General features: G+C 38.9%; 1 protein-coding gene across 1 annotated transcript in view; it reads left to right on the forward strand.

The window, feature by feature from the left end:
* SLC17A8 (solute carrier family 17 member 8) overlaps positions 1 to 25,163 on the forward strand; it is a 40,908-nt gene extending 15,745 nt beyond the window's left edge. The window contains exons 3-12 of the mRNA XM_019732069.2: positions 2,936 to 3,054; positions 4,885 to 4,999; positions 6,436 to 6,523; positions 10,036 to 10,122; positions 10,461 to 10,600; positions 10,733 to 10,882; positions 11,857 to 11,989; positions 17,508 to 17,618; positions 21,771 to 21,898; positions 23,275 to 25,163. Of these exons, the coding sequence (XP_019587628.1) occupies positions 2,936 to 3,054; positions 4,885 to 4,999; positions 6,436 to 6,523; positions 10,036 to 10,122; positions 10,461 to 10,600; positions 10,733 to 10,882; positions 11,857 to 11,989; positions 17,508 to 17,618; positions 21,771 to 21,898; positions 23,275 to 23,619 (1,416 nt within the window). The 3' untranslated portion in view covers positions 23,620 to 25,163. The remainder of the gene's footprint in view (positions 1 to 2,935; positions 3,055 to 4,884; positions 5,000 to 6,435; positions 6,524 to 10,035; positions 10,123 to 10,460; positions 10,601 to 10,732; positions 10,883 to 11,856; positions 11,990 to 17,507; positions 17,619 to 21,770; positions 21,899 to 23,274) is intronic.
* The last annotated feature ends 2,633 nt before the right edge of the window (positions 25,164 to 27,796 follow it).

The raw sequence follows: 27,796 nt of genomic DNA on the forward strand, positions 1-27,796 counted from the left end.
CTAACCCTCGTTGTCCTTATTGTGAATTGGGAATAATAGGCCTGCTTTGCAGATCAAATGAGATCATTTGGTACTAACATATTAAGTCTTTATATTGTTTCCTAAGGGCTGCCATAACAAATGACCACAAACATCGTGGCTTAAAATAAGAAAATTTATTCTCTTACAGTTGTGGAGACCAGAAGTCTAAAATCAAGGTGTCAACAGGGCCACACTCCTGTCAAAGGCCCTCGGGAAGAATCCTTCCTGCCACTTCCAGCTTCTGGTGGCTCCTGGTGACTTGTGGCAGCATCACTCTGACCTCTGCCTCATCTTCACATGGCCTTCCCTTCTCTGGCTCAAATCTCTCTCTGCCTTTCTCCTATAAGGACACTTGTCATAAGATTTAGGGCCCAGCTGGATAACTCAGGATAATTTATTTCAAGATCCTTGACTTTATCACATCAGCAAATCCTTTCCCCAAATCAGGCAGCATTCCTAGGTTCCAGGGATTTGGGGTGTATATTTTTGGAGGCCACTTTTCAGCTTAGTAGCACCTGACACAGTGCTTGACTTACAGGAATGATTTGTACATGGGGCCATTCTGATTCTAACGGGGCTCAAGTTGTGATGCAAGCCAGTTCTCAGCAGGCCCAAGGGCTCTGCTTCACATCTGATATCCTTTAGAGAATGGACAGAAGCACCAACCCCTCAGAGAGAAAGACATGAGCAAAGGACAGTGTGATTGACAAGACCTGTGAGGCGGATCCCTCTGCCTTGGATCCTTGGTTCTTTGGGTCATTCTGTGACTCAAGACAAAGAAGTCTAGTCTCCACTTCTTTGTAAGAAAGTCAGCTCTTTACAAGCAGTGGAAAGAATGTAGTGTTTGGGGTCAGGCAGATAAGGGGTCTCGGTCTCGGCTCTCCTTACAACTAGTTGTTGTAACTAGTAGCATGTAACTAGTATGACCTCGGGCAAGTAAGTTAATCTCTCCAAGCCTCCGTTTCCTCATCTACAACAAAAGAGCTAATAATAATTACCTCTAGGTATTAGAAGGAAGAAATATATGGAAAGTGCCTTAACAAAATCATGTCCCTTTCCCGCTCAAAGCTTCCAACAGTTCTCTTTGAGTAAAAGCCAAGGTCCTTATAATGACTTAAAGAATCATTTGAACCTCTTTTACTTTAACTCTTACTCTCCTCTCTCTCACTCAATACCCTCCAACTATGCTGACATCATGCTACTCCTCTAATACACAAGATACATTCCTACCTCAGGGCCTTTGCACTTGCTATATCTCTGTCTGAAAAGCTCTCCTCTCAGATAATGAATGCATGACTTGTTTCCTTCCTTCCTTTAAAGGCTTTCCTTAAATATCATCTCCTCAGTGAAGACTTCCTTGGCTACTCTATCTAAAATCGCACCCTACCTCCCTCCTACTCAACACTTTCTGTCCCCTTCCCTGCTTTATTTTTTGTTCTTATCACTGATTACCATCCAACACAGTATGCACTTGGTTACCATCTGCCATCCCTACTGACATCTTCATGAAGACAGCAATTTACTCTTGTTGTTCACTGCTGTACCCCCAGTGCCTAGAACAATGTGTGGCACCTAATAGCATGACATAAAAATTTGGTGCGCTGATTTGAATTAATGATGGTTAGTTTTATTTTACTCTTGAGCTTCAACTTCCTAATCCACAAAACGGAAAATATAGGACAGCGTACAGGTCAATGTTACCTGATCTGTGATCTCTTAAGGCAAAAGCAATTCGTATTTGAGTTTGTATTTACACTGTCTGGCACCTGACCCAGCACACAGGAGGCACTAGGCAAATATTGAATAAATGAGCAAATAAATACGACAGGAAAATGTGATGAAAGTTTGTAAGACAGAGTACGTTGAAAATTAAGAATCCTTACTCTGTAATAGGAATACTTTGCATTTTGATATCAATGCTTTACAAAGCCGTTCATTTATTCATTTGGCAAATAGTTACTTGCATTTTCTATGTTCCAGGTATTTATTTTAGGTACTGAGGCTATAAAGTCAAAAGGACACAGCTGCTACCTCAGAGTTGCTTGCCACCCAGTGTGGGAAACAGGCATGGAATGGCTAGTATGAGAACAACGCAGTGTGGAGGTCCTGGCTGTAAGAGCAGAGGTCTGAGGGACAAGCGCAGGAAAGAGTGACCACATCAGTTCCAAGGGGGTTTGGGGAATTTCCTCAGAGGAAGGGACATTTGCAGGGAGTCTGAGAAGAATGAGTCACCTTGCCTGGGGAGGAAAGGGAATCCAGCCCTGAGAATCACATTTTCAATGACTTGTTGTGGAAGGCTCTTTTACTGCCATTGTCCTCATCATAACAACAAGGGCTGCTAATGTTTACTGAGTCCCACTATGTTCCAGGCACTATCCTAATGTGTCAATGCAAAATCTGGAAGCAGAGGACTAACCTATTAGAAATATTCACAGTCGTTTATCCCTACACAGCCTGTGGGTAGGTAGAATAAGTTTTAGTATCCTTGTTAAGAAATGAAAGACTCTCATTTCCTTTGTGCTCTCGCTAAACTGGTATCTGAATAACCTCATAAATAGCCTAGTAAACTTAGAACTTATTTTTCGTTTTCTTCACAAGTTGTTTTATTTTCTTTTTGGCACTCGTCATTATTTGGGGTGTGTGTGTGTGTGTGTGTGTGTGTGTGTGTGTGTGTATGTTTAAATTTGTGCGTAATCTCTCCTTTCTTTCACTAGGTGAGCTCCCTAAGAATAGGTAGGTACTTTGTTGTGTTTGTTACAATATCCCAAACACACAAGAGGTCCTCCATAACTATTTTTGAATAAAGGAAGGTAAGAAGGACTTGATAGACTATTAGGTAGGACCATCAGTGAAAAATGGTCGTCAAGTGTTTTTTTTTTCACAAACACAACTGTATCTGCTTTCTCATTTTCAGACAGCACAGTTTAACTGGGATCCAGAGACAGTGGGCCTTATTCATGGATCTTTTTTCTGGGGTTATATTGTGACACAGATTCCAGGTGGTTTCATTTCAAACAAGTTTGCTGCAAACAGGTAAGATAAACTGATATGACATGATACTGCACAGATCATAATATGGTTTTGTACTTTTACCAAGTCTGCACAGCTGGCTCTCAATTTGGGGTTGCAGAATGAAAGATAGGAGCCATTCCAACAGGTGTGATTCACAGATAGTGATCCCATAGGATCCTGTTCTTCAGAGTCTCTTTTTATTTACCTTTTTGTTTAATCTAATTTATCTTGTGATTCTTTAAGTGATTATGTAGTAATGATAATAATAATAATAATAATAATAATAATAATAAAGCAATTGACTCTGAGTCAGGAGAAACAGCTTCTGAACCCTAAAGAACTCACTTGGTGACCTCTACTGAGTCACTTTCCTTCCTTCCCTAGGCCTCAATTTCCTCATCTGTGAAATGAAGCATGGGTCAGATTGTGTTTGAGCTTCCTTTGACCAGTGACATTCTGTGATCCTTTGTACTACATTAATATTATCCAGTACCATATAGATTTTATCATGTGAGTAGTAAGGACTTGCCTCTAGATTGCAAGATGTAGTCAATGCCCTTGATATTCTCTAGGAGGTGTTTGAACAATTAAAAGTGGCCCAGACAGAATGAGCTGCCTCAAAAAGCACTGAGTTCTCTGTCACTAGAGGTATTCAAGCAGAAGCTGACAGCCACTTGGAGGAGACGTATAGGGTATATGTACCAGAAAAGGAGAGTGCTAAATATCTCCAGGTCCTTTCCGATTGTGGGTCCTGTGTGACTTTACAGATACGGATTTTGTGAAGTATGCATTTTATAAAGCGATGTTTTTCAAATTCTAAAACACAACTCATTTGATGGTAATGAAATCAATATAATGATTTACCAATGAGCATTCTGTAAAAAAAGAGAGAAGCAGAAGACAATCAAATAGAATAAAATAGAATAGAGAATGTCTTAGTTCATTGTACATTTAAGTATTGGTTTTTGAAATTTGTTTTGATTACATTTGTGTGTGTGAATATCTATTGGGTTTCAATATAAAATATGTTTTGTTTCCTGGGTCAAGGTCTAGAAAGTTTGAAAATCACTTCCATAAGATCTAAATAAGTATAAGCATGATGATATTTACTTATGTTCTTGTCTAATTTGTGTCATTTATTTATTGTCACTTACCTATTGTAGTCTTTTTAAAAAGTGATAAAATATTAGCTCCTATGGCCTCTGGGGTTATTGCTTACACTTTTGCCCTAAAAAGAAATCACACATAATATGATTTCCCAGTGTGTAAAATGGGTTGAATCATCATTAACACGTGTGAGAAAGAAAGAAAATGCTGCCTGCTCTCTTTTCCCAGGACACGCCTGTCCAGGCAGGAAGGAGAAGGCAAGTTGAGGGCAGAGAGTTGAGGGCTGAGACAGGTACACAGCCTGTCTTGTATGTGGCTGGTCCCAGGACACAGCATGCTTCTCAGGTAGTCAGTCATCCCTTCTGGTAAAGTGAGAGCAGCATTGTCAAGCAGAGACACCACCCACACATGCACAGGTGGGTGAGTCGGGTAGAACCAAGCAGGATGGCGGGTCTCCAGCAAGCTCACCTCAGGCCAGTCAATCTCTACCTTCAGGACTTCATCCAGGCAGGACATCCCTGTGCTGCCAAAAACCTGCCCATAATGGGCCCAGGGACTGGAGCTTGGGAATCAAAGCAGCCCAACAGTTCAGCTTGGGACACACCAGACTATAACACAACATCTATTTATCTTTCTATTAATTTCCATAGAGGTCTTCCATGAACTGCTAGGATGATTTCTGATATTTAAAGTGCCACATCCATGAGTGGGCCTGCCGAATAACACAGTGTTTTGGTCTCTCAGGGTCTTTGGAGCCGCCATCTTCTTAACATCGACCTTGAACATGTTCATTCCTTCTGCAGCCAGAGTGCATTACGGCTGTGTTATGTGTGTCAGAATTTTACAAGGTCTAGTGGAGGTAGGAGATTCTTTCCTTACCAGATTTTCCTTATTGCTGGAAACATGTTCTTTTAGAAAATTCAGCTTCTAAAGAAAGCCCCCTTTACTCAATTTTCTTATCTTCCCCTTTGTCTTGCTATCTCAACTCTCTGGTTATGACTACAATTATGAACACTTTAATTAAAAAATCTTGTGAGATTCCAAATTTAAATACAATAAAGGACCATTTCATAGAACACAGAATTTCAGATAAATCAGTAATGATCTTGGAGATAATCTAATCCAACTCTTTTCATTTAATAAATGATGAAACCAAAGCCCAAGATCTACAGTTCACATAGCAAGGTCTCTGTGCACTGAAACAATTTAAGTGGATTTATTAATAAATCTGTCAATTTTCAAGAGTATAGTCTTACACAGAGATTTAACTCCATGAAGGACGTAGCATGATATAGAGCCAGAGGGTAAATATTTTGGACTTTGCTGGCCATATGCAACTATTTAGCTCTGCCATTGCAGTACAAAAGCAGCCAGAGAAAATATGTAAACAAATGGGTGTGGCCATAATCTGACAAAACTTTTTGGATATTGAAATTTAAATTTCATATGATTTTTACATGCCATGAAATATTACTCTTTTTTCAATTTTTTTCTTGCCACTCTAAAAAATGAAAACCATTTTTTGCTCGAGGGCTGTACAAAAATTGATAGTGGGCCAAATCAGACCATAGTTTGCCAACCCCTGATGTCGAGAACTCTTTCCCAAATACAGTCATTCACCACTTACCTTTGTCACTTTTATCATGTCCATGTACAATTTATTCTACTGTTTACCTATAGTTTTTACCTAGATGAATTCACTTTTAAAAAGCCCCAACAACAACAATAACAACAACAAAAACAACAAAAGACAAAGGACCTCATCATAAGCAACAATATCTTTGCAATCATGGGTTTGATGTGCTAGGTACATTTTTTTCTAAAGCATATTAGAATATATACGTCACAATTATAATAAAAAATGGAGGTTGTTGTAGCACTTCAAATCCAACTGTAGAGGGGCATATACTACATTTTGGAAAATACTGACGTGGTAGAAAAACAAGATCTCAGCAGCCATGAAGACTAGAGTCTAGTTACTCAGTGGCTCTGAGCCTCAGGTTCTGAATCTTGAAATGAGAGGATGAACCAGCTGATTTCGAAGTCCCTTTCTGCAGTGATATTCTATAATAATGTGAAATAAAGACCTCCTTCGCCATTCCCTACCAGGCTCACATTTGAACTGACATTTAGATTTCAGCATTTGTGCTGTCAGTCAAAACAGCTGACACATGCACTTAGCATCTGAATTGGGCTTTGATATGGTAGCCTGTGTTAAAGAATTAGGATCCATGTTTTAAACACAAACAGAAACTGGAGACAAATGAAATCATCTATTTTCAACTATTTTGTCAGGGTGTGACCTACCCAGCCTGCCATGGGATGTGGAGTAAGTGGGCACCACCTTTGGAGAGAAGCCGACTGGCCACGACCTCTTTTTGTGGTAAGTGTGTTAGAATCGTAACAAGCTTTATTTAGGAATGTGTTGGGCTTCAAGTGAAGACTATAGCATCTATTGTTTTTACATAACAGAAGTCCAAAGGTGAGTGGTTGCTGGTGTTGGTTCTGCTGCTCAATGATCCATCCAGGGCCTACATGTGCTTTGACTTTCTACTCCACTGTCTAGAATGATAGTTTTTCACTCTCATGCTTGTTCCTCATGCTCACAAGATGGCTGTCACAGTTCCAGGCATCAAGTCCACGTTCAAGGCAGGAAGAAATGGGAATGGGTGTCCTAGCCAAAAACTTGCCCAAGGTCACACAGCTACTAAATCACGAAGCTGGCACTAGACCACCTGATTCTTGATTCAGCGCATTCCTTCCTCACTACACACTACTAGTACGCACGTATTATCATAGAGACCTTTTAATTAATTTCCACCATTATGTTCTAGCTAAAAATGAAGTGGAGACCATCCGCCTTCCCTGAAAGTAAATTAGTGGTCCTTAAGGACTGATGTGATTTTAATTCCTGAGTCTCCAAGCCTCACCTTGCTAAGATTGCCTCACGCAAAGCCATGCCTTTGGTGCTGACCCCTGTGTATTTTTGGGAGTAATCAGTGTTCTGAAGCGTCTACCTAGGTATCAATCAACAATTGAACAAGGACAGCACATGCTGCCACCATCAACACAGGTGCATAATATATTTTCAAAATAATTTTTTATGGGGGAAAGGACCTAGGAAGACAAAAGTACATGAGGTCACAAAAGTCACAATCTGTCTAGTGTTTCAATCTAGCGTGCCTTTCCTATGAGAAGCTAACCTGTACTTCCTAGGTAAAGGAAGAAATAAAGCTTCCTCTTTATTTCTGCGAATATTTTTATTTCTCTCTCAGTCTCTCTACCTCCTTTAATAATAGTAGTAATAGTAAAAATAGTAATAATAATAATGATAACCATGGGAATTTGGCACATAACATTCATCAATGTGCCTATTTGGTGCCTAGTTTGGAACTGCATGCACAGCTGAGATGTCTTTACATCTTTAGCCTCTGGTTCTCAGAAACCATTTCTGTTCTCTTGTTTGCATTTCAAGATCATCTCCGCCCCCACTACTGACCTTATACCAACTCTAGAAGAATATAAGATTCTTCCTCAGCTGACCTGTGAATTGTCAGATCCTTGGATAGTTTATGTATAAGTCCTTTCATTTTGATTTGCTAGCAAAACAAGAATGACTAGCAGCCACTCCCCTTAGTGTCTTAGTGTCTTTATAGCCCTAAAAGGGCTGATTTAAGAAATGGTTTGACTCTCAAGGAAAGCTACCTGATCAAAGTCACAGGCTTTTTACTACATTTACCGGCTAAGGTGTGGCCTTGGTTTCAAAGAACAGCCAAGGGAATATGTCAGTAGAAGGAAACCCAGGCTTGGGGCTAATCGGTTCTTAAAAAATAATGGAGTTGGAAAGGACTTTAGAAAACATCTAATTATAGTCATTGTTTTATAGAGGAAATGGAGGCTGAGGGAGGAAAAAAGATATAAATTCTCACAGCCAGTGAGGACAGAACTGGGGACTCTCTCACCCCCAATGCAGGCATTTTCCACGCTCCATGCCATTCAACAAGCATGAGAGGGCCTCCCCTGTCATCTGTGGTGAGCACACAGAGGGATCAAGGTCCTGTCGGCTTCCCAGGGCAATGTGGGTGAAGTGCCCTATTGGCATCTGCTAAGGGGATGTGGGTGGGTGTGACAGGAGATTACAATCAACCACATCGAGGGTGAGGAAGAGTTTATCTAATCGACAGGGAAGAAAGACATTTTCAAGTTGTAAAATTTCCTCTGTGAAAGAATACTTCTTACTATGAGGAATTATTAGGTGGTTTTGAGTGGAGGGGCCAGGCCTAAATTATTAAAAGTTAAGGGTAAAAGCTTTGGATTCCTACAGGTCTGGGTTCCTGTCACTCACACCTGTGTGACCTCAGGCAATTTACTTCCCCACCCCTTCCCCTCAGCCTTGGTTTCCTCCTTGTAAAATGGGGATGATATTGGTATTCACGTCATCAGATTGAAAAGAGGGTTGAATAAAATCGTGGGTCTGGAGCACTTAGCACAGTGCTGGGCACATAGAAAGCACCCGATACATTTCAGTTGTTGTTGGTTATCCCCTGACCCTCCTTGTCCTGGACATTCCTTGGCATCTCCTAAACGGGAGCTGCCACCCTCCCACTAGCAGGGTTTTTGGCCCCGGGGAAGAAGACCACCTTCTCCACACCCACAGTGGAGTTGGGTGCCGCTCTTTCTAAATGATATGCCCTGGAATTCTTGCCTTATTGGTTTCAGAAAGTCTGAGGTAAGAACGAAAAAAAAAAAGAAAGTGTGCTATCATTCTGCACACCACAGTAGCAGTTATAGCTTTTGTGCAGCACTAATGATAGCTTACAAAACATCTTCGCAGACATGATTTATTTCATCATCAAAACAACTCTGTGAGCTAGAGACTTCATCCCCATCTTCTATCCGAGGAAACTGGTTGGGAGAGATTGCCAGACTTCCTCAGGTGTCATGATGTTCAGATTTTGGATTCTAGATTGGAAAGATGGTGTTTAATCTCCTTCTCTGAAAATCTTCAAACTCCCATTTCCTGAAGGTCTTCCTTAACATTAGATTCTGGGATACAGAATTTCCTTTTGCTGCTCACTTTTTCTGAAGCAAGAATTTTTTCATTCACAGACAAAAGGGAATTTCAGATACTTGGTTTTTTAAATTTATTTTTATTTTTATTTGTATTCAGTTAGTATTTATTGGGAGTTCACAGGACACGTGGGCTTGTGTTTCTCCAGCAGGAGATAGTGGAGGCCAGGTCACTGCCTCTACCTTCATTATCTTGTTTAGACAAGATAAATATCCACACATAGGTATGTATTTCCAAGTTTAAGTATTTACAAAGTAAGAAATAAACTTAAAAATGTACCCATTCAGGAAGTGGATGGAGACAGCAGGCATCCTCGTCATCTTGACATTAAACTTGCAATGTCATTTTAACCATTTTCTGATTTTTTTTTTTTAAATCAAGCCTGATCCTTTATTAGTTTGAAGTCCCTCATTTAAAGATCCAGGTGATCATCCTATGAACTGTGGCTCTGAAAAGTAGGTCCATATATTTCTTCGCTTGCTGTCTTCAGCTCACAATATTGTGCCTCGTTGAGTTGTTCAAAGTTCTCATAGATTTTTCTACTTTTTGTTGTCTTCTGTCATTAAATTCAAATTGCTGTGCCTGAGAAATCCTTGTCTAATCCCTCCATGGTACCTGGATGAAGTTGAAGGGCATCCTGGTGACCTTTCTGCCCTGGAAGCCCTGTTAGAAGGCACATTGTGAGTTTGCCTGTCCCTCTGCATGGAGGTATTCTGTCTCCTGCTTAGTTTGATTCATGTTCCACTCCACCATGTGAACTGTAAATGAGTTGAAAGGGCTGGCATGATGATTGGTAAGTTTCCCTCAATCTTTTCTTGTTGTAGGTTCCTATGCCGGTGCAGTGCTTGCCATGCCCCTGGCGGGGGTGTTGGTACAGTACATCGGATGGGCCTCCGTCTTTTATATTTATGGTGAGTGACTTGAATTATTCATGAGTACCCATGGGTGACTCATAGCGATGGCATTTTGCTGTATAATGCGGTAGGCTAAGAGTTTACCATATGAAAACAGGGATTGCTAACACAAGTTTGTCATATAAATGGAGTACTTGTCTGCCTCTGATTCATTTAACATTTATATTGAAGTTGAGTTTCTCAATAAGCAGAACATTATCTTTCTTTAATACCAGTTAATAACAACAAAATGCCTTCCTCTACTAGCTGAACATAGTACTGTTTAGGAAATTGGAAAATTTGCAGGTATAAGAAAATGAAACCGTATCATCAAGCCTTTTGTTTTTTAACTGCAGGTATGTTTGGCATTATTTGGTACATGTTTTGGCTGTTGCAGGCCTATGAGTGCCCAGCAGCTCACCCAACAATATCCCATGAGGAGAGGACCTATATAGAGACAAGTATAGGAGAAGGTGCCAACTTGGTTAGTCTAAGTGTAAGTATCGAAGGAATGATGAAGACTTGCCTCTTTTCTATGAGCATTTCTCTTAGGGATTGTGTTGTCCTCTTAAGAAAAATAACATGTCAATATATTCACTAAAAATCTCATGGTATTTTTACTCTCTAGAAATTTAATACACCATGGAAAAGATTTTTCACATCATTGCCAGTTTATGCAATCATTGTGGCAAATTTTTGCCGAAGCTGGACCTTCTATTTGCTGTTAATAAGTCAGCCTGCTTATTTTGAAGAGGTCTTTGGATTTGCAATAAGTAAGGTAAACACATAGGTGTTTCAAATGTTCTCAAATTTTAAATCTCTTGCTTCTACTGAGAAAAATCTTTGCATGATGAAGTAATTAAATTGCTGGTCATAATTCATAACAGTGCTATGACACCTAATACCCTGGAGGTCAGACAAGCCATACATTCTGTGCATAGTATACATAGTTATTTAATTTCTTCTTAGTAAGGATCAGAGCTACGTTAAGCTGCTTTTCAAGATTTATGTTCCACCCAATTTCAAAGTGTTTTTGAAGCTAACTGAAGGATGGCATATTAGACAAGGATAAAAAGATTGAACAGTGAGAGGCTTTCCCCCCCTATAAATTACTCAGGGAATAGTAGTAAGAACCTTAAAGCTTATTTTGCAGCTCATCTCTCTCTCCATAATAGTGGTTATAACAATAATGACCATTGCCATATATAAGAGCCTTTTTCAATGTCCCCAGCCATTGTCATTAGGTTGACTGTGTTTCAGGGAAAACAGGTGTGGATGATGAAATATAAACCATCATCATAACAGAATTAAGCCTCCTTCTTACAATGGAAAGAACAGAAGCCTAGTAGAGGTAGATGTCTGCATAGCTCCAGATACTGTCCGAAGTCTCCATGGAAGAGCTAACGTAGTCACGTTATAGTGGTGCCATCAATGAGCATTCACTCTGTGCCATGTGTGTAGCTACCATGTACCAGGCCTTATGCTGGGTGGCCGGGCATCTGAGATGAATAAAAATCATCTCTGCCCTTAAGGAGCTTCCAATCTGATGGAGGAGACAGTTGGGTCTAGCCCTAAAATCATTCACTAATTCATGTTTTATTTATTACAAAATTCAGGCCTACCTGAGTCCCATATAATTAGATGATTAAATTTGGTGGTGGTGGTTGGCAGTGTAGGCGGTGGGGGAAGGCAATTAGGGAAGTACATTTCTTGGAAGCAGCTAAAAAGAGGTCATTGTTTCTTTCCATCCAGGTGGGTCTCCTGTCAGCACTCCCACACATGGTTATGACCATCATTGTGCCTATTGGAGGACAACTGGCTGATTATTTAAGAAGCAGGAAAATTTTGACCACTACTGCTGTCAGAAAAATCATGAACTGTGGAGGTACCGTGGATTTCATACGTGGCTTCAGTAGCTTTTATAGGAAGAGAAGAAATTGAACTGCAGAGCGTATTTTGGAGTTTATGGTTTTATCACTGGAAAGGATCTTAACGGCCCCTATGTCCATCCCCTAGTAGATCCTTGAGGGTCCATCACACCCCTGCCAAGTAGTCATCCAGTCTGTACTTTTACAACCTGAGATATTACAACTTAGTTGATAAATCAATACATACTTGCAACTCCTGAAATGCTTCTTTCATCTGCTCTTAAGTCAAAGCAATATGATTTCCTGTTACAAATCTATTTATTACTTGTTTCCCATACATCCTTCCGCATACAGTACGTATCCTTTGCTTATGTAGTTTATTCCCTTAACTCTATCTTCCCTTTCCACATATATGCATGTTTCAGTAAGAAATATAAGAAAAATATTTTCTATAAGTAGTCTTCTTTCCTCCCAACATATACTTGTGCGTGGGGTGTACACACACACACACACACACACACACACATCATCCTCTTTCCAGCTTTGTTTAGTTCCTGCTTTATGTTTTGATTTTGAAAAGACAAAGTGGAAAAGTGCAAGTTGGGTGACTTACCAAAAGAGATAGGTAAAGGTAACTGTGAACCCCTACAATGTTTATGACTACTCACCTTTTAAAAACTCTACACTTTCTTATTATCCCCTTTCTTTTGCTTTTAAAATTAGCATTTATTGAATGCTTTCTGTGCCAGGCGTGAAGCTAAGTTCTTTACACATACATTATTATCTTATTTATTTCTCATAATCACTCTGTGGAGCAAGTGCTATTATTAAACCCAATTGCAGTGAGGAAACTGGGGTGTAATAAGGTGACTTGCTCAAGTGACAGATCATATACAAAATCCCGGAAAAGGCAAGAACAGATTTTTCCCCTATAGACTCCAAAAGGAACACAGCTCTGCTGACACCCTGGTTTTAACTCTATAGGACCCATTTCGGACTTCTGACCTCCAGAACTGTGCAATGCTAAATTTGTATTGTTTTCAAGCCACTTAAGTTTGTGATAATTTGTTATAGCAGCAACCGGAAACTAGTACAGTAGCCAAAGTCCCACTCCACTAGTTATGTAATTCTGCTCCCGCTGAATAGCCCTCCACATATGAGGCCCTGAATATATCTTTCTGCCTCTGACTTTGCTCATTCCCTTTCCCTTCACTGTGAGTTCTGCTCACCTTCACCTCTCATCCCAGCCCTCTCCACACATCCTTCCACATTGGCTCAAGTCTTTTCCTCTTGTGCTTCGTTAAGGCTATGTCAGCCTCCAATGATTGCTCTTTCCTATCCATATAGGCAACTCATTATGTACTACCTTATTACAGCTCTTGCAAGAAAGTGTTTTAGGCAGAGGGAATAGATGTGCAATGGCCCCGAGGCAGGCATGAATGTGGCATGCTAGAGAACAGAAGGAAAGAAGTCAGAGTGAGGTGGAAAGAGACAGGAGATGGCGTCAAAATGTACAGCTGGGACCAGATCTTGGGAAGCCTTGCAGACATACAGAAAGCTAGGGTTTTATTTGAAGTGCATTGGGAAGCAAATGGAGGATTTAAAGCAGGGAAATGGACATGATCTGATTTATGTTTTTCAAATCTTAATAACTGAATATAGAACACAAGACTAGAAGAAGGGAGACCAGCTAAGAGGCTATTTGAGTCTTTCTGTCAAGAGAAGATGATGGCTTGAAATAAAGTAGTATCAATGGAGGTGGGGGGAGGTAGATAGATTTGTAAGTTCTCTGAAACTAACTTTCTTCTCATTTAAAATCTGAATTATAACATTTACCTCAGATGATTGTTATAAAGGTTAAATGAGGTACCATATACATATAGCTAGCATGGATCCAACATATATTAGTGCCCTTTTTCTTCTCCTGCGTTCAAGACACTAACAAAAATGGGAGTTTTCCAAAGGAGGCATTCAATAAATATCTGCTATTCAATCATATTTCCCATGGCCTAAAATATGCAGCCTCTGAACCAGAACTTGAAAGAAAATTCTAGATTTAAACTCTACTTGCACAATCTCTTCTAAGGACAAGTACCTTGAAGAATCTAAACATATTTTTATAGGAATGTCTTGTTTATATCTAATTTTGCCCTAATCACTTTGGTCATTGTTTCTCCATAATTGATAATATTGGTGTTTGGTGGTGGTGGTGGTAAGAACTCTCAAAGATTTTCAAGTGCTAACAAAGTGTCTGTTGAGAGTAAGTCTTTTTTTTTCTCTTTCAGAAACTAGAAAGCATATATAGACTCTCTCCAGCCTCAGTCCCATCTTTAAAAAAAAACCCACAAAAAAACAAAAACAAAAAAAAACCTCTTCGTGTGTCTTTTTATGTCATTTTATATTCTGACATAACAGAAACAATGACCTCTACATAGAACAATTTTAAAAAATGACCATTGTTGTCCAATTCTGGTTAAATAGAGAGATGTTAGACTAGCTTCAGGTATTTATCTAAGATAAATACCTGAAGACAGAGTTTTGTGTCATTGCTGAATAAGCCAGATTGATTTGGATATGATAAAACATTTGCATGATCTATGATCGTCTAGAGCATTTTAGTTGGGTTCATATTTTCTAAGAAGAAATACAGAGGACATTTCTCATCTGAGAAATATTACACATTTCTTAGAATCTGTCACCTCATTTTTTTTCTGTAGGCAAGGGATATTTGCTGCTAGAATCATTTAAAGTAAACAGATCACCTTAAGACATGATGTTCTATTCTAGTTCATTCTGAATCAGGGCACATTTCCAAGATCCTTAAAGACAGTTGTCAAATCCTTGTACCTCCCTCTGTAGTATATAAAGTGAGATGAGGGTCAAAAATTCTACCCTGGCCTAATCAGTTGTCTGTGTGACTTTAGGATGTTTTAATATGAAATGAAATACATTTTCAGGCCTTTAAATCCTAGTTTTATTTCTCTTGTCAGCTCTGGATAGGTTCACTTTCAAGGATCTCTTTATTACTCCTGAAATTTTATCTTCAGCTCCTGAAACATACAGTTTTCTCTCTAGCATTTTCACTGTAGACAGGAATCCTTTAGGCTCTTAAATACTTTTTTCTTTCTTTGGAAATCTACTATTTAGTAAAGATCTTTTTTTTTTCCTTATAAAAGAACTAATGTATTATTTTAAAGTTTTATTCTTCACACACTGTCTTCGTTCTAATCCTTCATGGGAATTAACTTTCTGGTATAACTTTTGTTGAGAATGTTACAAAAAAAAGAAGTTTCAGCCATGTGCCTTGTAACATAAGACAGGTCACTTCTAAAGCATGCGTAGTTGCTATTTAAAACACTAGCAGTTTTGCCCTATGTATGATATAAATTGTTGAAATAAAATTACTAACAGGTAGCAATGATATAAAGCTCACAGTTTAAAGAACATCTCTGGTCCATAATCTCATTGATTCTCTTTAGATGACCATTTAAAACAATTATCATTGTTTCTATGATAGCTTTGAAGAAATGAACTCAGAAAGGCAGGAAACTTACCAAGATTTACAAACAGTGCTTTAGTTTGTATTTCAATTTAATTATCTTGATTTTCCTTTTCATTAGTTCATTATTCATCGAGGGCCCCCTACTTGCTGGCCATGCTCTGTTCTATACCCATGGTACCTTCCCTGGAGAATATCACAGTTTTGAGGGGGAGGCAGAAACATAAATGAAAAATTACAAGGCAATGTTGAAAAGTTCTATAAGATGAGTGAGGAGAAGAAGACGTCAGCTTCACTGGTGGGTGAGGGCAGGGTTGTCCGGAACGCTTTTTAGAGGAAGTAATATTTGAATTAAATTTTAAATGATAGTAAGATTTCTCCAGGAAAAAAGAAATACATGGTGGGAGAAGAGCATCCTAGGTGAAGAAACAGCCCATGAAAATACACACAGGCATGAAACTGTGCTGTGATTAGGAAATAGCTAATATCTCTGTGTGACTACAGCAGAAGGCTTTATAGGGGCTAGAGGTGAAGGGCAGCAAGGTGAGGGCTGGCAGAAGATGACATAGGAACAGCAGGAAGGACGTATTATATAACACTGTACTAATAATGTGGAACCCTTGACAAAGTTTTAAGCAAAGGGGCAAGTGATCAGATTTGTAATATATAAAGGTAGTGATATGGAGAAGAGAGGGGAAAACCAATACAGAGTCTACTGAAATTTTCCAGGTGAGAGTGGCAGAGGAGGGGAGAACAGGGTTGGTTTTGACAGGTATTTCTGAGATTGAACCCATAGGTTCTTATGTAAAAGCTGAAAAAGAGGGAGATTTTGAGATTTCTGCGTTGGATTTTTGGTTACCATTTGTTGAGCTGGGCCCATGTGCCAGGAACTGTGCTCAATACCTTATATAGCTAATTTCATTGAATCTTCCAGTGCCCTATGAGGCTGTATTATTAGCTCCATCTTGGGGGATGAGAATTCTAAGAGGTGACTTGTCCAAGGTCACACAATTAGTGATTTCGAGGTGGAATCTGAACCCAAGCCTGTCTGACTCTAAAGTCTGGGTTCTAAACACAGGTGGACAGAAGATTAATTTAGAGAAGAAGAAAGCATGGGGGTGATTATTTGCTTTGTGTGTTTAGGGGTAAAAAATAGGAGAATAGAGATTTGATTTGGGCATGTTGTCTTTGAAGTAACTGTAAGAGAGTCATGTGGAGATGCCTGGAATCAGCAGATAGTCTCCGGAATGAAGCACCATTGTCTTCCATTTCCCAGGGCACTTTTACACCTGGAAATAGTGCTTATATCGTCCTATCTGCTGTTGATTGCGTGTGTGTGTGTGTGTGTGTGTGTGTGTGTGTGTGTGTGTGTGTGTGTGTGAAGGAACACCTTTATCATTTCCTTATCCTTTTTTGTTGGGTTTGAGTCCCTTATTCTGAATAAAGGAAGTACTTTGTCCTACTGTATTTTCTGAGCAGATATCTCATGGCATTTATACAGAGGCCTGAGAGCTTGGTGAACTTCTGAAAGGGAAGAATTATGCTTTATGATTTATAAGCAGTAAGCACAGCTTTTCACTTCAGGTATTCACTGTCGCTTTCTAGTCACTTTTGGCCATAAATATTAGTGTTGTCATTTTATTTTTCTGTGAGAGGCCATACATTATGTAAACAAAGGGGACTCACTGACAGTATATAGGAGAGTTTTAGTATTCAGAAATGACAGGGGCACCTAGCCATGAAGAAACAGATAATAAACATCCCTCACCCCCAGGGCATCATTGGAACCAACTGGGACCATTCTGTGCTCAGAGTGCACCAAAATAGTGTCAGAAGGCTCAGAGAACACCTGGATAATAGTAGCATAGTCCTGTAGTCAAGAAACCCCTGGATAATATTGTAAGCACTGTGCCAGAGTTTATGTACTAAAATACTTAGGTCCATGGAAATACTACTAGATTCTTATTTGATAAATTCACAAACTTGCGTTGACTGACATGAGAATGACATTTTTTTCTTGCTGTTTCCATTCACAGGTTTTGGCATGGAGGCAACCTTACTCCTGGTGGTTGGCTTTTCCCATACCAAAGGGATGGCGATCTCCTTTCTGGTGCTTGCCGTAGGATTTAGTGGCTTTGCTATTTCAGGTAAAGTGTCCTCTGGGTTTCCAAATCTTTTCTATAGCTCCTGCATGTCTTAGGAGGAAAGAAGGAAGGAAAAGGATATCGTGTCACCTTCCTTTAGTAGCCAGACCGTTCCCAAGAACTGGACAACTGGCTAGAGAATTTCATCTAGTGGGGATGACTCTGTAAGATCACTGACGACTGGGCTTAGGAGCCTAGTCAAGCTGGAATTGTCCCTACTTCCTCCATCTTGAAAGAGACACAAAGTGCCGACGACCCCCTGGAGGCATGGGCAGAGGCCCAAGCATGTGTCCTGGGTGAAGTGACACTTCTCATACTTCAACACCAGGTCGCCCTACCTAATAAAGGATTCTGTGATGTTTTCAACACTCACCTCCTACTATCACCTCCTCACCTGCTAGTATCAGCTCATTTGTCATGTAGTCATGGAATCAGTTTCTTAGAGTGGAAAGTTTCTGTAGATTTTTTTCTATGCCATGACCTTCATTTTCCAAACAAGGAAATGCAGGTCCAGAGAGAGGAAGTGACTTTCTGAACAGGCTAGAACAGGTAGTAAGAATAATTATGGTGATGGCGAGAGCGAATGTTGATCAAGCACACACTCTGTGCCATGGGGCTGATCAAAGCCCTGTGTGTGTATTAGCCCCTATAATTCTCACAGTATCCCCATTTCATAGCAGCAGAAGTCCACTCTCTTCATATTATATCTTAGAGTCTTCAGAAGCTCCCTTGCAAAACTGGGTGAAAAAGTAAAATCCAGTCATTTTTCTACCTTTAAAACATACTGTAATACTCCAAAGTATCACTTAAAGAACACTTTACACTTCATAATGTCTGATGACATTATAAAGTAATATCACTATTTTACTGATGAAGGAACCTAAAACTCAGAAAAATTAGGTATTTTCCTATGGTCACACGATTGCAGTTCTGCCTGGCTCTCAGCCTGTGCCCTTTCCATCATTCCAGGCTGCCGAAAGTAACACCTCAGAACAGAAAAATATGGCACCTCTGGCTTAAACTACCCCAAAATAGGGGTTTGATCTTATCATAGAGCTGATGAAAAGGAGAAAATGTCTACTTTAAAAGTAGCTTGCTGCTAAGAACCTGGGTTTGGAGGTACATAGACCTATTTATAAAATTTAAAGAAATTGCTATGTTACGGTATTTAAATCCTGAAGTCTCAATTTCTTCCACTACAGAAAGTAGTAATGGAAACCTCAGTGGGTTGTTGGGTGATCTCAATAAACTGAGATCATTCATGTATAGTCACATTTCCCATGAGCCAGGCACTGTGCTTGGCACTGGAGATATGGCAGTGAAAAAAAAGTCAGAGATTCTGTCTTCATAAATTTTATATTCTAGTGGAAATAGAGCATGTGAAGCCCTTAGCCTAGTGTCAGATGCATAACAAAATTAATAAGTATTCACTATTTTTGTCTAATTACTATTCACTCTGGCCCAGTGCTTCTCACACTTCAGTGTGCATACAAACCACCGTAGGATTTTGCAAAGTGTAGCTTAGATTGAGCAGGTCCAGAGCAGGGCTTGGGATTCCGCATTTCTAACAAGCTGTCCAGCGTAGTTACTGCAGCTCAATGGTCTACATTTTGAGTAGCAAGGAGAGGGCAATTATGATTTTTTCCCAGTAGGATGTTGAGAAATACCTTCTCTTGATAGTTCTGTGATGCAAAAGAGATTCATATCCTGTCCCCAGAGATACTGAAATATTCGGGTTATCAAACTGCCCCCAGATTGCCAATTAAGCCACACTCGGAAGGAGAGAATCCCAATACCCCAAATCAGAACAGCTGCCATTATTTTTTTAGTGCATACTCCAAGCCAACCATTTTTCAGACATGATCTCATTTAATTCCTGTAGCAACCCTGTGAGAAGGGTATTGCTATGTCCATTTTACCAGTGAGGACCCTGAGGTTTTGGAAAGGTGACTTCACTTGCTCAGGTAAGTAAGTGGCTGGGACTGGAATAAAGGTTTGTCTGACCGAACAGTGATACTAGGGGGGACACTGTGGCCATGGGGGCAATAATTCCTCTGGATCTGCTATCTGCCAACTTTATAAGGAGTTAATAGGGATGCCAGGGAAGACTGGCACAATCTAAGAACTGATTTCAGACAAGAGAGCTGAGACTGGTGAGATTCGAAAGGTAACAAGGGTTAGGTGATGCCTATTTGAGAAATATCCTATGTAGAGAAGACAGACTCTCCCCGCTGTTGGGCAATTTTCATTTTTTTTTATATCTGCTACCAAAAAAAAAAAAAAAATCCGTCAATACCTCCGTTTCTCAGTGATTTTTTTCCCCCCTTGAACACCAAAATTGTGCATCTAGAAACCTCAGTGGTTTTCCACGCATTATGTTTAACTGAACACAGATACCTGGGCTTTGTATCAGAATATAATACTCAACCCATCATATTAATTGCTTCTCATCTCTGGGTTCTTTTCTAATAAAGTGTTTATCGCATTCAAATCAACAGTAAGATTAATTAATTTTGCAGCTGTTTTATATTCTGATTGTCTGCCACTTTGATCTGAAAGAGACAGCATGTTTATTACTAAAAAGCTTTTCTTAAAATTCTCCCTGAGTGGAGGTAGGAAAACAAAACCAGCCCATGTGCCAAATTAGGGGAAACAAATTTCTTTTAAAATCCTGTTTTCAGGTTCTTTGCCCAGAATAGAGAATTAAAGAGAAGGCAAAGAAAAACAAACACATGAATAAATAAAATTTGCAACCTCCTGCTGTAATTTGATAGCTCAAATTGGTAATTAACTAAACAATTATTTATCGAGTGCCTACTATGTGCCAGACACTCTGACAGTTCAGGGAAGATAGTGGTAACCAAAGCAGATGGATAACCACCCAAAAAGAACATATGTGTTGTTTTTCACCTTTATATACCATGTAATGAGCATACATTAATTAACTTAATTCTTACAGTTTTATAAGAATGATTATCCCAGTTTATAGATGAAGGGGAGGTTCAGGAAGTTTAAATCCTTTGTCCAGGTTTGCATCTCAGTTAAGCTGCCAGAGGCAGGTCTGTCTGCCTCTAAAATGCACCCCTGGGCAATATGGGCACAATTGGTTCTCAGAGCCGGAAGCCTTTTTCATAGCCTTGTCCTTCCCCTGCCTTCACTCCTCCCCCTTCATTCCACTCATTCTTTCCTCCTGATAAACAGGTGAATAGTGAGGTGTTGGTCATTTATTATTTTACTGCTCCCAGCAGCGTTATCTTGTGTTAGAAGACCTCGGAGAGGGAGAGGCTTAGCAGCAGCGGAGGCAGCAGAAGTAGCACTGGTAATGGTAACGGTAGTTAGTGTAGTAATAGTAGTTAGTGTAGTAATGGTAGTTAGTGTAGTAATGGTAGTTAGTGTAGTAATGGTACACTAATGGAGTTAGTGGCAGTAGTGGTAGTTAGTAGAGCTTAGCTATTTGCCAAGAGCTCTTGCATACATACTTCCCCTGGGTCTAATATGACAGCATCTTTATGACTTAAGTAATATTGCCCCCATAGTAGAGATGAGGAAACAAAAGCCTAAAATGACGTAGGAGCTGGAAATAAGATCTAAATCCAGATTTACAGACTCTAAATCGAGTATGTACGTAAAAGTATTTTGTAAAGTACTGAGAATTCTGCCAATGTCTGTGCAAATGTTTATTATCCAAAAAAGCACCCTTTGCATTATGTCACGTGGCTACAAAAGCAGACTTACCTATGGTGGCCTTTTGGGAGTGAGTTGAGGGCTAGGAAGGAGGATATTATAAGGCAGGGTTTGGTCCTAATCACACTGAAGGTGACTGTATGATTATTTACTCTGTATAAATGCGATCCAGGCTCTCAGCTTTTTAGTATTGCCCAAAACACTATTATTTTGGAGTTCTGAACCTACAAAGCACAGGTGACATAATTTTCCCCAGGGAGAGATGATGGTAGACATTGCTAATCAATCCCAGCACATTTTTCTGCTCTGTGCAGACACAACCTGACAACCCTCTCGGTAGAGGTATCCATTAGTCATATGCTAGCAGAAACCACATAGATTGACGAAAGTTCGAGGGAAGTTATGTATTTTCCAAACTGTATTTGAAATTCTGTTCTTGACTCTCATTTTGAGGTTTTGGCTTCACTGTAGGTTTTAATGTCAACCACCTGGACATTGCACCCCGCTATGCCAGTATTCTCATGGGCATCTCAAATGGAGTGGGAACCCTCTCTGGAATGGTCTGTCCCCTCATTGTTGGTGCGATGACCAAGCACAAGGTAATGGTTTCCTTTGGGGCAGTGGGTTACAGTATCAAAGGACTGAATTACCATGCAAACTTAAGATCTCAAGGCCCAGTGTGTAAATGTGTATGTCTTTGACCTTGGCTGAGTCATTTGAACTTCTATTTATCTTTTCTTTCTTTTTTTAAAAAAAATATTATTTATGGATGGCAACAGCGATGATTAATTTTGGTTCCACATTTCCTTAACTGAGAAATAAAAGGTGCATCTGTGTGGTGGGGGTGAACACCATAAAAACTGTTTAGAGATACAGGAAGAAATTGAGGCAATCAACTCAGGATAAATAAAAAATCACTCAAGATTGTTTTATAACTCTAAGTAATTAAACTTTGTAACCCGTTTTAATCTATTGCTTAGCATGTTCCAGCATAAACATATTAGTGCTGTTGTACTTCCTTATGAAAAAATAAAGAAGACATTAATGACCCTTCATAAGAATCTACATGGGTTTGGCACTTAATCATTATTGAACCTTTGTGTATCTAGACCAGGGTGGATAGTACAGGAGGATTCCAGATCCATCCAGAGCTCAACCATAGACCACTTAATCTCTGGTTTTTTAATCTCTGTCATTGAAAAGGTTTCAGGATGCCGCTTTCTGCAAATAAGAATTTTTTGATGCATATGGAGTTTTTACCCAACTATTGTTTTTTAGTTGGATTGCCTATTAAAAATATGACTTCAGAAATTCTTTCAGCTTCTTGGAGAAGAAAGTGTGGGACAACTTTTCTTTTTTTTTTTTGATGTAAAAGAAAGTTGGGATTTGGAGGTTTTTATAGGCATAGGATCTACCTTTTTTCCCCTCTCTCTTGATGAGGATTGGTAACATGACTATTACATCTCAGATACTATCTTCCCTTAACTTTAAACACAAGTTCCCATTATTTTGTGATACTATTAATCTATTTTACACAGCAAATGGGATTATAAATAAGCTATTGACAGTCAAGACTGAGCATTTTCATGGCTCAAATTGTTATGTATCCAAGAGCAAGAAGGAGACCTCTGGTATTTAAAATGATGGGTTTCTAAAGCAAGTTTGATTTAACCCAGTAGGGTGAGTCGAAACCCCATTTGTGTACTTAGAAAAGCTATGAAATGGTGCTGCATGTATTTTATGTGATAATCATTTTGTAAAGCATTTTTATAAATTAAAAAATGCATATTCATTGCAGTTTTAACTTTCATTTTTTTAAACACTCAAATTCTGTTTGGATCCTGTGCATGCTTCTGACATGACTTCCCAAGAAGCAGAGCAGTACCTGTGGGGTGACCAGGTGCTTTTGTCCCCTAACATGCTGTTGATCTCTGTTTGGGGTTAAAATATTAATTGGTGCTGTTTCCCTGTTTAGACCCGTGAGGAATGGCAGAATGTGTTTCTCATAGCTGCCCTGGTGCACTACAGCGGTGTGATCTTCTATGGGGTCTTTGCTTCCGGGGAGAAACAGGAGTGGGCTGACCCTGAGAACCTCTCTGAGGAGAAGTGTGGAATCATGGACCAGGATGAATTAGCCGAGGAAACAGAACTCAACCACGAGAGTTTTACAAGTCCCCAAAAGAAGATGTCCTATGGAGCCACCTCCCAGAATTGTGAAGTCCAGAGGAAGGAATGGCGAGGACAGAGGGGAGTGACCCTTGATGAGGAAGAGCTGACATCCTACCAGAATGAAGAGGGAAACTTTTCAGATATATCCTAATGTCTGAAGGGCTCTTCTGTCTTCTCTACACCTTGGAACCAGAAAGTAACCATACCTATTGCCTTCCCCGTAGCTCAGCTTGCCAGAGGGTCAAATATGGGGACACTGGAGGTGGGGGAGGAGGAGAGGAATTTAATCAGCAGTAGATAAAAGAGAAATATTATCTTGCAATGACACTTACGGGTATGGAGCTTATTCTAAGTTGATAAAATGGGTACATATATATTATATATATATACATATATTTTTTTTAGTTTTGATTGGCAATTGACTCTTCTCTCAAACCACTGAACTTATTCAGAAAGGAATAAGAGAGACAATGATTCAGAAAGGAATGAGAGAGACAATGCCATGTTTTTTGAAGAAAATGGGAGGATAGGGGGATATTTGGCTCGGAGCAAAGACAACAGTCACTGCCACTACATTTCTGAGAACAACCATGCAGAGGAGGGTTTCCTATTCCTAGCAAAGACTACTGTTCCTGGAGGCCCTGTGTTGTGCCAGGTGCTTTATAAACATTCTCATTTAATTTCCACACCTGTGTGACATATGTTTCTTATCCCCATTTTACAACTAAAGAAACTAAAACAAGAGATTAACTTTCTCAAGATCATTCTGCCAAGGCCAGAGCTGAGATGAGTGGGGTCCAAAATGGGTGGCAGTTTTGGTGAAGAAGGTTTCACTTCAGGGTAGAGAAGACAGTTTTAATAATGAAAACTGAAAATGGAGTGGGTTGTCCTGTGGATACTTCTCTATTTTGGAAGGCATCGGGGATGGGAAACATTTGGGTTGATGTGGCAGAGAACATTCAAACATTGGACGAGGGGCTAGATTCAAAGACCATTAGGTTCTTATATGATCTGAGGAGTCAAATGACTCTGGAAATCCATAGTTTTTTACATAGTAAGGGTCACAGACTATATGACAGATTCGAAGAGATTAAAGAAAAAGAAAAAGCTAAGCAAGAGAGCAAATTTTTGGGAATCTGATGGTCAGAATGGCTGAGAAGTAAACAAGGGTTTGGCTATTAAATTTCAACCCTTCATAGTATCAAGAATGTTGTTAAATAGTGTCCTAAATTACTTACGAATCTTTAAGACATTCAGTAATTTAAGAAGTTTGTTCATGCACTTTATTAGGCAAAATTCTCTTGAAAGAGTCTTGTGTTTAATAACAAAACGTATGTCTTTAGCCATTTCTGCTAGTGATATTAGGAAACTTGATTAAATTATACAAAATCCTGAGTGAAGTATTCTTAATGACTCTATTTGGAATGATATACAGGGACACCACAATAATATAGCAGTAGTTATACAGAGAAATACTAGAATGAAAATTTCTGGGACTAGACTCATAGTGTTGAAAAATTCATATTTGATGCATAAGGCAATAACATGGATGCTCTTTAGATATATTTTGAATTTTAATGATATTTTAAAATTTACTGTTGGTATGTAAAGGGTTGTTTGAAAATAAAATTATTTTCCTGTTCATTGGTTTTGGAAATTTTATTTCTACTTTCAGAAGAATAATGTAATATTGTGGGTAATTATAGATTGACTTGTAGTTTATTATTGTAAAATGTTTTTTTCTAACTTCATATATATATATATATATATATATATATATATATATATATATATATAATTTTTTTCTGCTCCCTAATTGTACCATTAGAGTTGTAGTGTATTTTATAAAATAATAATTTTGAGAAAAGAGTTGCCTGATTCTCCATTAAATACTATCAAAAATGTCATTAATATATAGTTTATGTGATTATATACCTTTAAATCTCTTTAACGAGTGAATCCATGTGACTCCCTTAGAACAGTTTCTGTCCTGTAGAAAGTGTTCAGTAAACATTAGCTATCATCACCATTATCATCTTTTAACCTTTTGGGAACTTTTCGGTTGAAAAGAAAGCATGCTATGTTATTTTCATCCGTTAGCCACAGAATTTATTGTGAAAGTTGTGCTGTTTTCTTAGTAAAAAAAAAAGAGAGAAATTATGGTAGTCAGTGTTTTCTTTTTCCTTCTGTTAATAAAGTCAAATAACTATATATAAAAATAAACCTCATGGTAATCCTTAAGGTGATATTGTAGATTGTGACACTGAGTTGCATTTATTCCAACATTTAAAGTCAGTGTCATATGCATAAATTCCACATTTTGATAAATCAAAGCATTTAGGGTACCTGTAACTTGCCCTTATAGTATATATAAAAAAAAATAGAGCCCTGCATCATGGTGTTAAAAACTAAAAAGCACATTATTTTCTTGTGATGGGTATTGTGAAAGTTGCATTGAACAGATAATTACAACTGAACACCAGGCGTGAGTAATTTGCAAGTCATTGTACATTTTGCTGCAACTTTGTAGATTAGCCTTTGGAGGCAAACCATGCATTCTAGCAAAGGGAAGGAGGCATGAGGATTCAGGTTTGATTGGTTCTTTTTAAAGAATGAAAATTTTGGAAAATATGGAGAACATGACAAGAAAAAAAATAATTATTCAAGAAATAATGGCACATTTGTTATCCCTGCCTGGATGATAAATTCAACAGGTAAAAATTGAAATCTGCTATTTTTATTTCAGATTGCCTTCTCCCGACCTCAGCAAAGCTGTTCTTCCTTCTCTGTTTCTTAACTCAGTTAATTGTATCACCCTTTTGTGGGAGTCAGAATTCTTGAAGTCATCTTTGGCTTTCAAAAAAGTAGCCCTTTCTCTCTTCCCTGCCAAGTCCATTTTACTTTATTTTCAATCTGTGGCTCAATGTCTTACATCAGTTTTGGAAATTTTTTAGCCATTATCTCTCATGATACTGCTTTTGCATTATACTCTATGTTCTTTCCCGGAGTCGGGTTAAAGGGATGCTGTAGGCCTCTTACCATCTCTTCTGTATTTTCCAGCCCTTTGCTTCGTTCTGTGTCATTTTGAATGTCTTCTGACTTATTTTCAAATTCTTTATTTCTCTCTTCAGCAAAGTCTAATATGGTAAAAATCTACCCATTGTGGTCTTAGTTTTAGTTATTGTCTTTTCTGTTTTAGAACTTTTATTGGCTCTTTTTCAATTTTGTTGTGTCTTTTAAAAAATATTTCTAGTCTCTGCTGAAATTTTTTCAATCCTTTATTTTTTCCCTTGGAACATAATAGACTAACTATAGTAAAGTCTGGTCACTGTCCCTACCTGGAAAACATGTAATTCTGTTTCTATTGTCTATTAGTTTTGATTCTTGTTCATACTATCTTATTTCAGTTTGTACCTGATTTTCTTTGACTATATCTGAAATTGTATTTGAAAAATTGTTTGTAGAAATGATTTTAGGCTTAGAATAATGTTTATTTGTTTGTTTTTGTTGTTTTTTCTCTCTGCAGAGAGGATTTTTGTTTGCTTCTTCCAAGAGCCTGAAGGCATTAGGAATCTGGGATCTCTTTCATCCAGTTACAAGGCCTGAGATATTTTGGAACACCCAGATGATTTGAAGCTGAGCTACAGGCAGTGGGAAGGCTCTTTGACTTTCAAGTCACCCTTATTCCTAGAGTACAGAACTTCACGGTCCCAACCCACACTACTGTGGGTGTTTTCATCAGCAGCCAACGTTTGTATCCATACGAGGCCATCAAACTGCTCAGCCATCAAACACTGCCTTTGTTACAATTAACACGTGCTCCCAGGAGAAAAGTGGCCTCAAATGTCAGGCTCCCTTCTCTGGATTTTCATCTTCTCCCAGACAACCAGATGGTAGCCAAGTGATTTTTCACTTCCGTGCTGGCTCTCCAATGCCTTTGAGCACACATTGAAGGAAATCTATGTTTTCTACTGTGAAGGTTGGTTTGAGTCGCCTAGTCTGCCATTAATGGACGCTGAAGTCCCTTTAATTTTATCTTACCAAGTTCTCTCAAACTGATTTATTTTCCTAGATATAGTAATTAATTAAACCCCTAATCTCAGTGGTTTACTACAGCAAACGTGTACTTCTCTTTTGTCTTACTAGCTGAGTGAGGGCTGGATTGGGTGAAAGGAGGCTTGTTCCAGTCACTGAAGGATTTATTTGTGACTCCACTCACCATCATCTTGTAGTTCACCATTTGGAACATACAACCTTTGCTATCACCATGAAAGGGGGAGGGAGAAGGAGGCACTCTGGCTTTTCACTGCCTCTCTTGGAAATGACAC

Source organism: Rhinolophus sinicus, linkage group LG02 (assembly GCF_036562045.2).
Source record: "Rhinolophus sinicus isolate RSC01 linkage group LG02, ASM3656204v1, whole genome shotgun sequence".
In the NCBI taxonomy this organism is placed as follows: domain Eukaryota; kingdom Metazoa; phylum Chordata; class Mammalia; order Chiroptera; family Rhinolophidae; genus Rhinolophus; species Rhinolophus sinicus.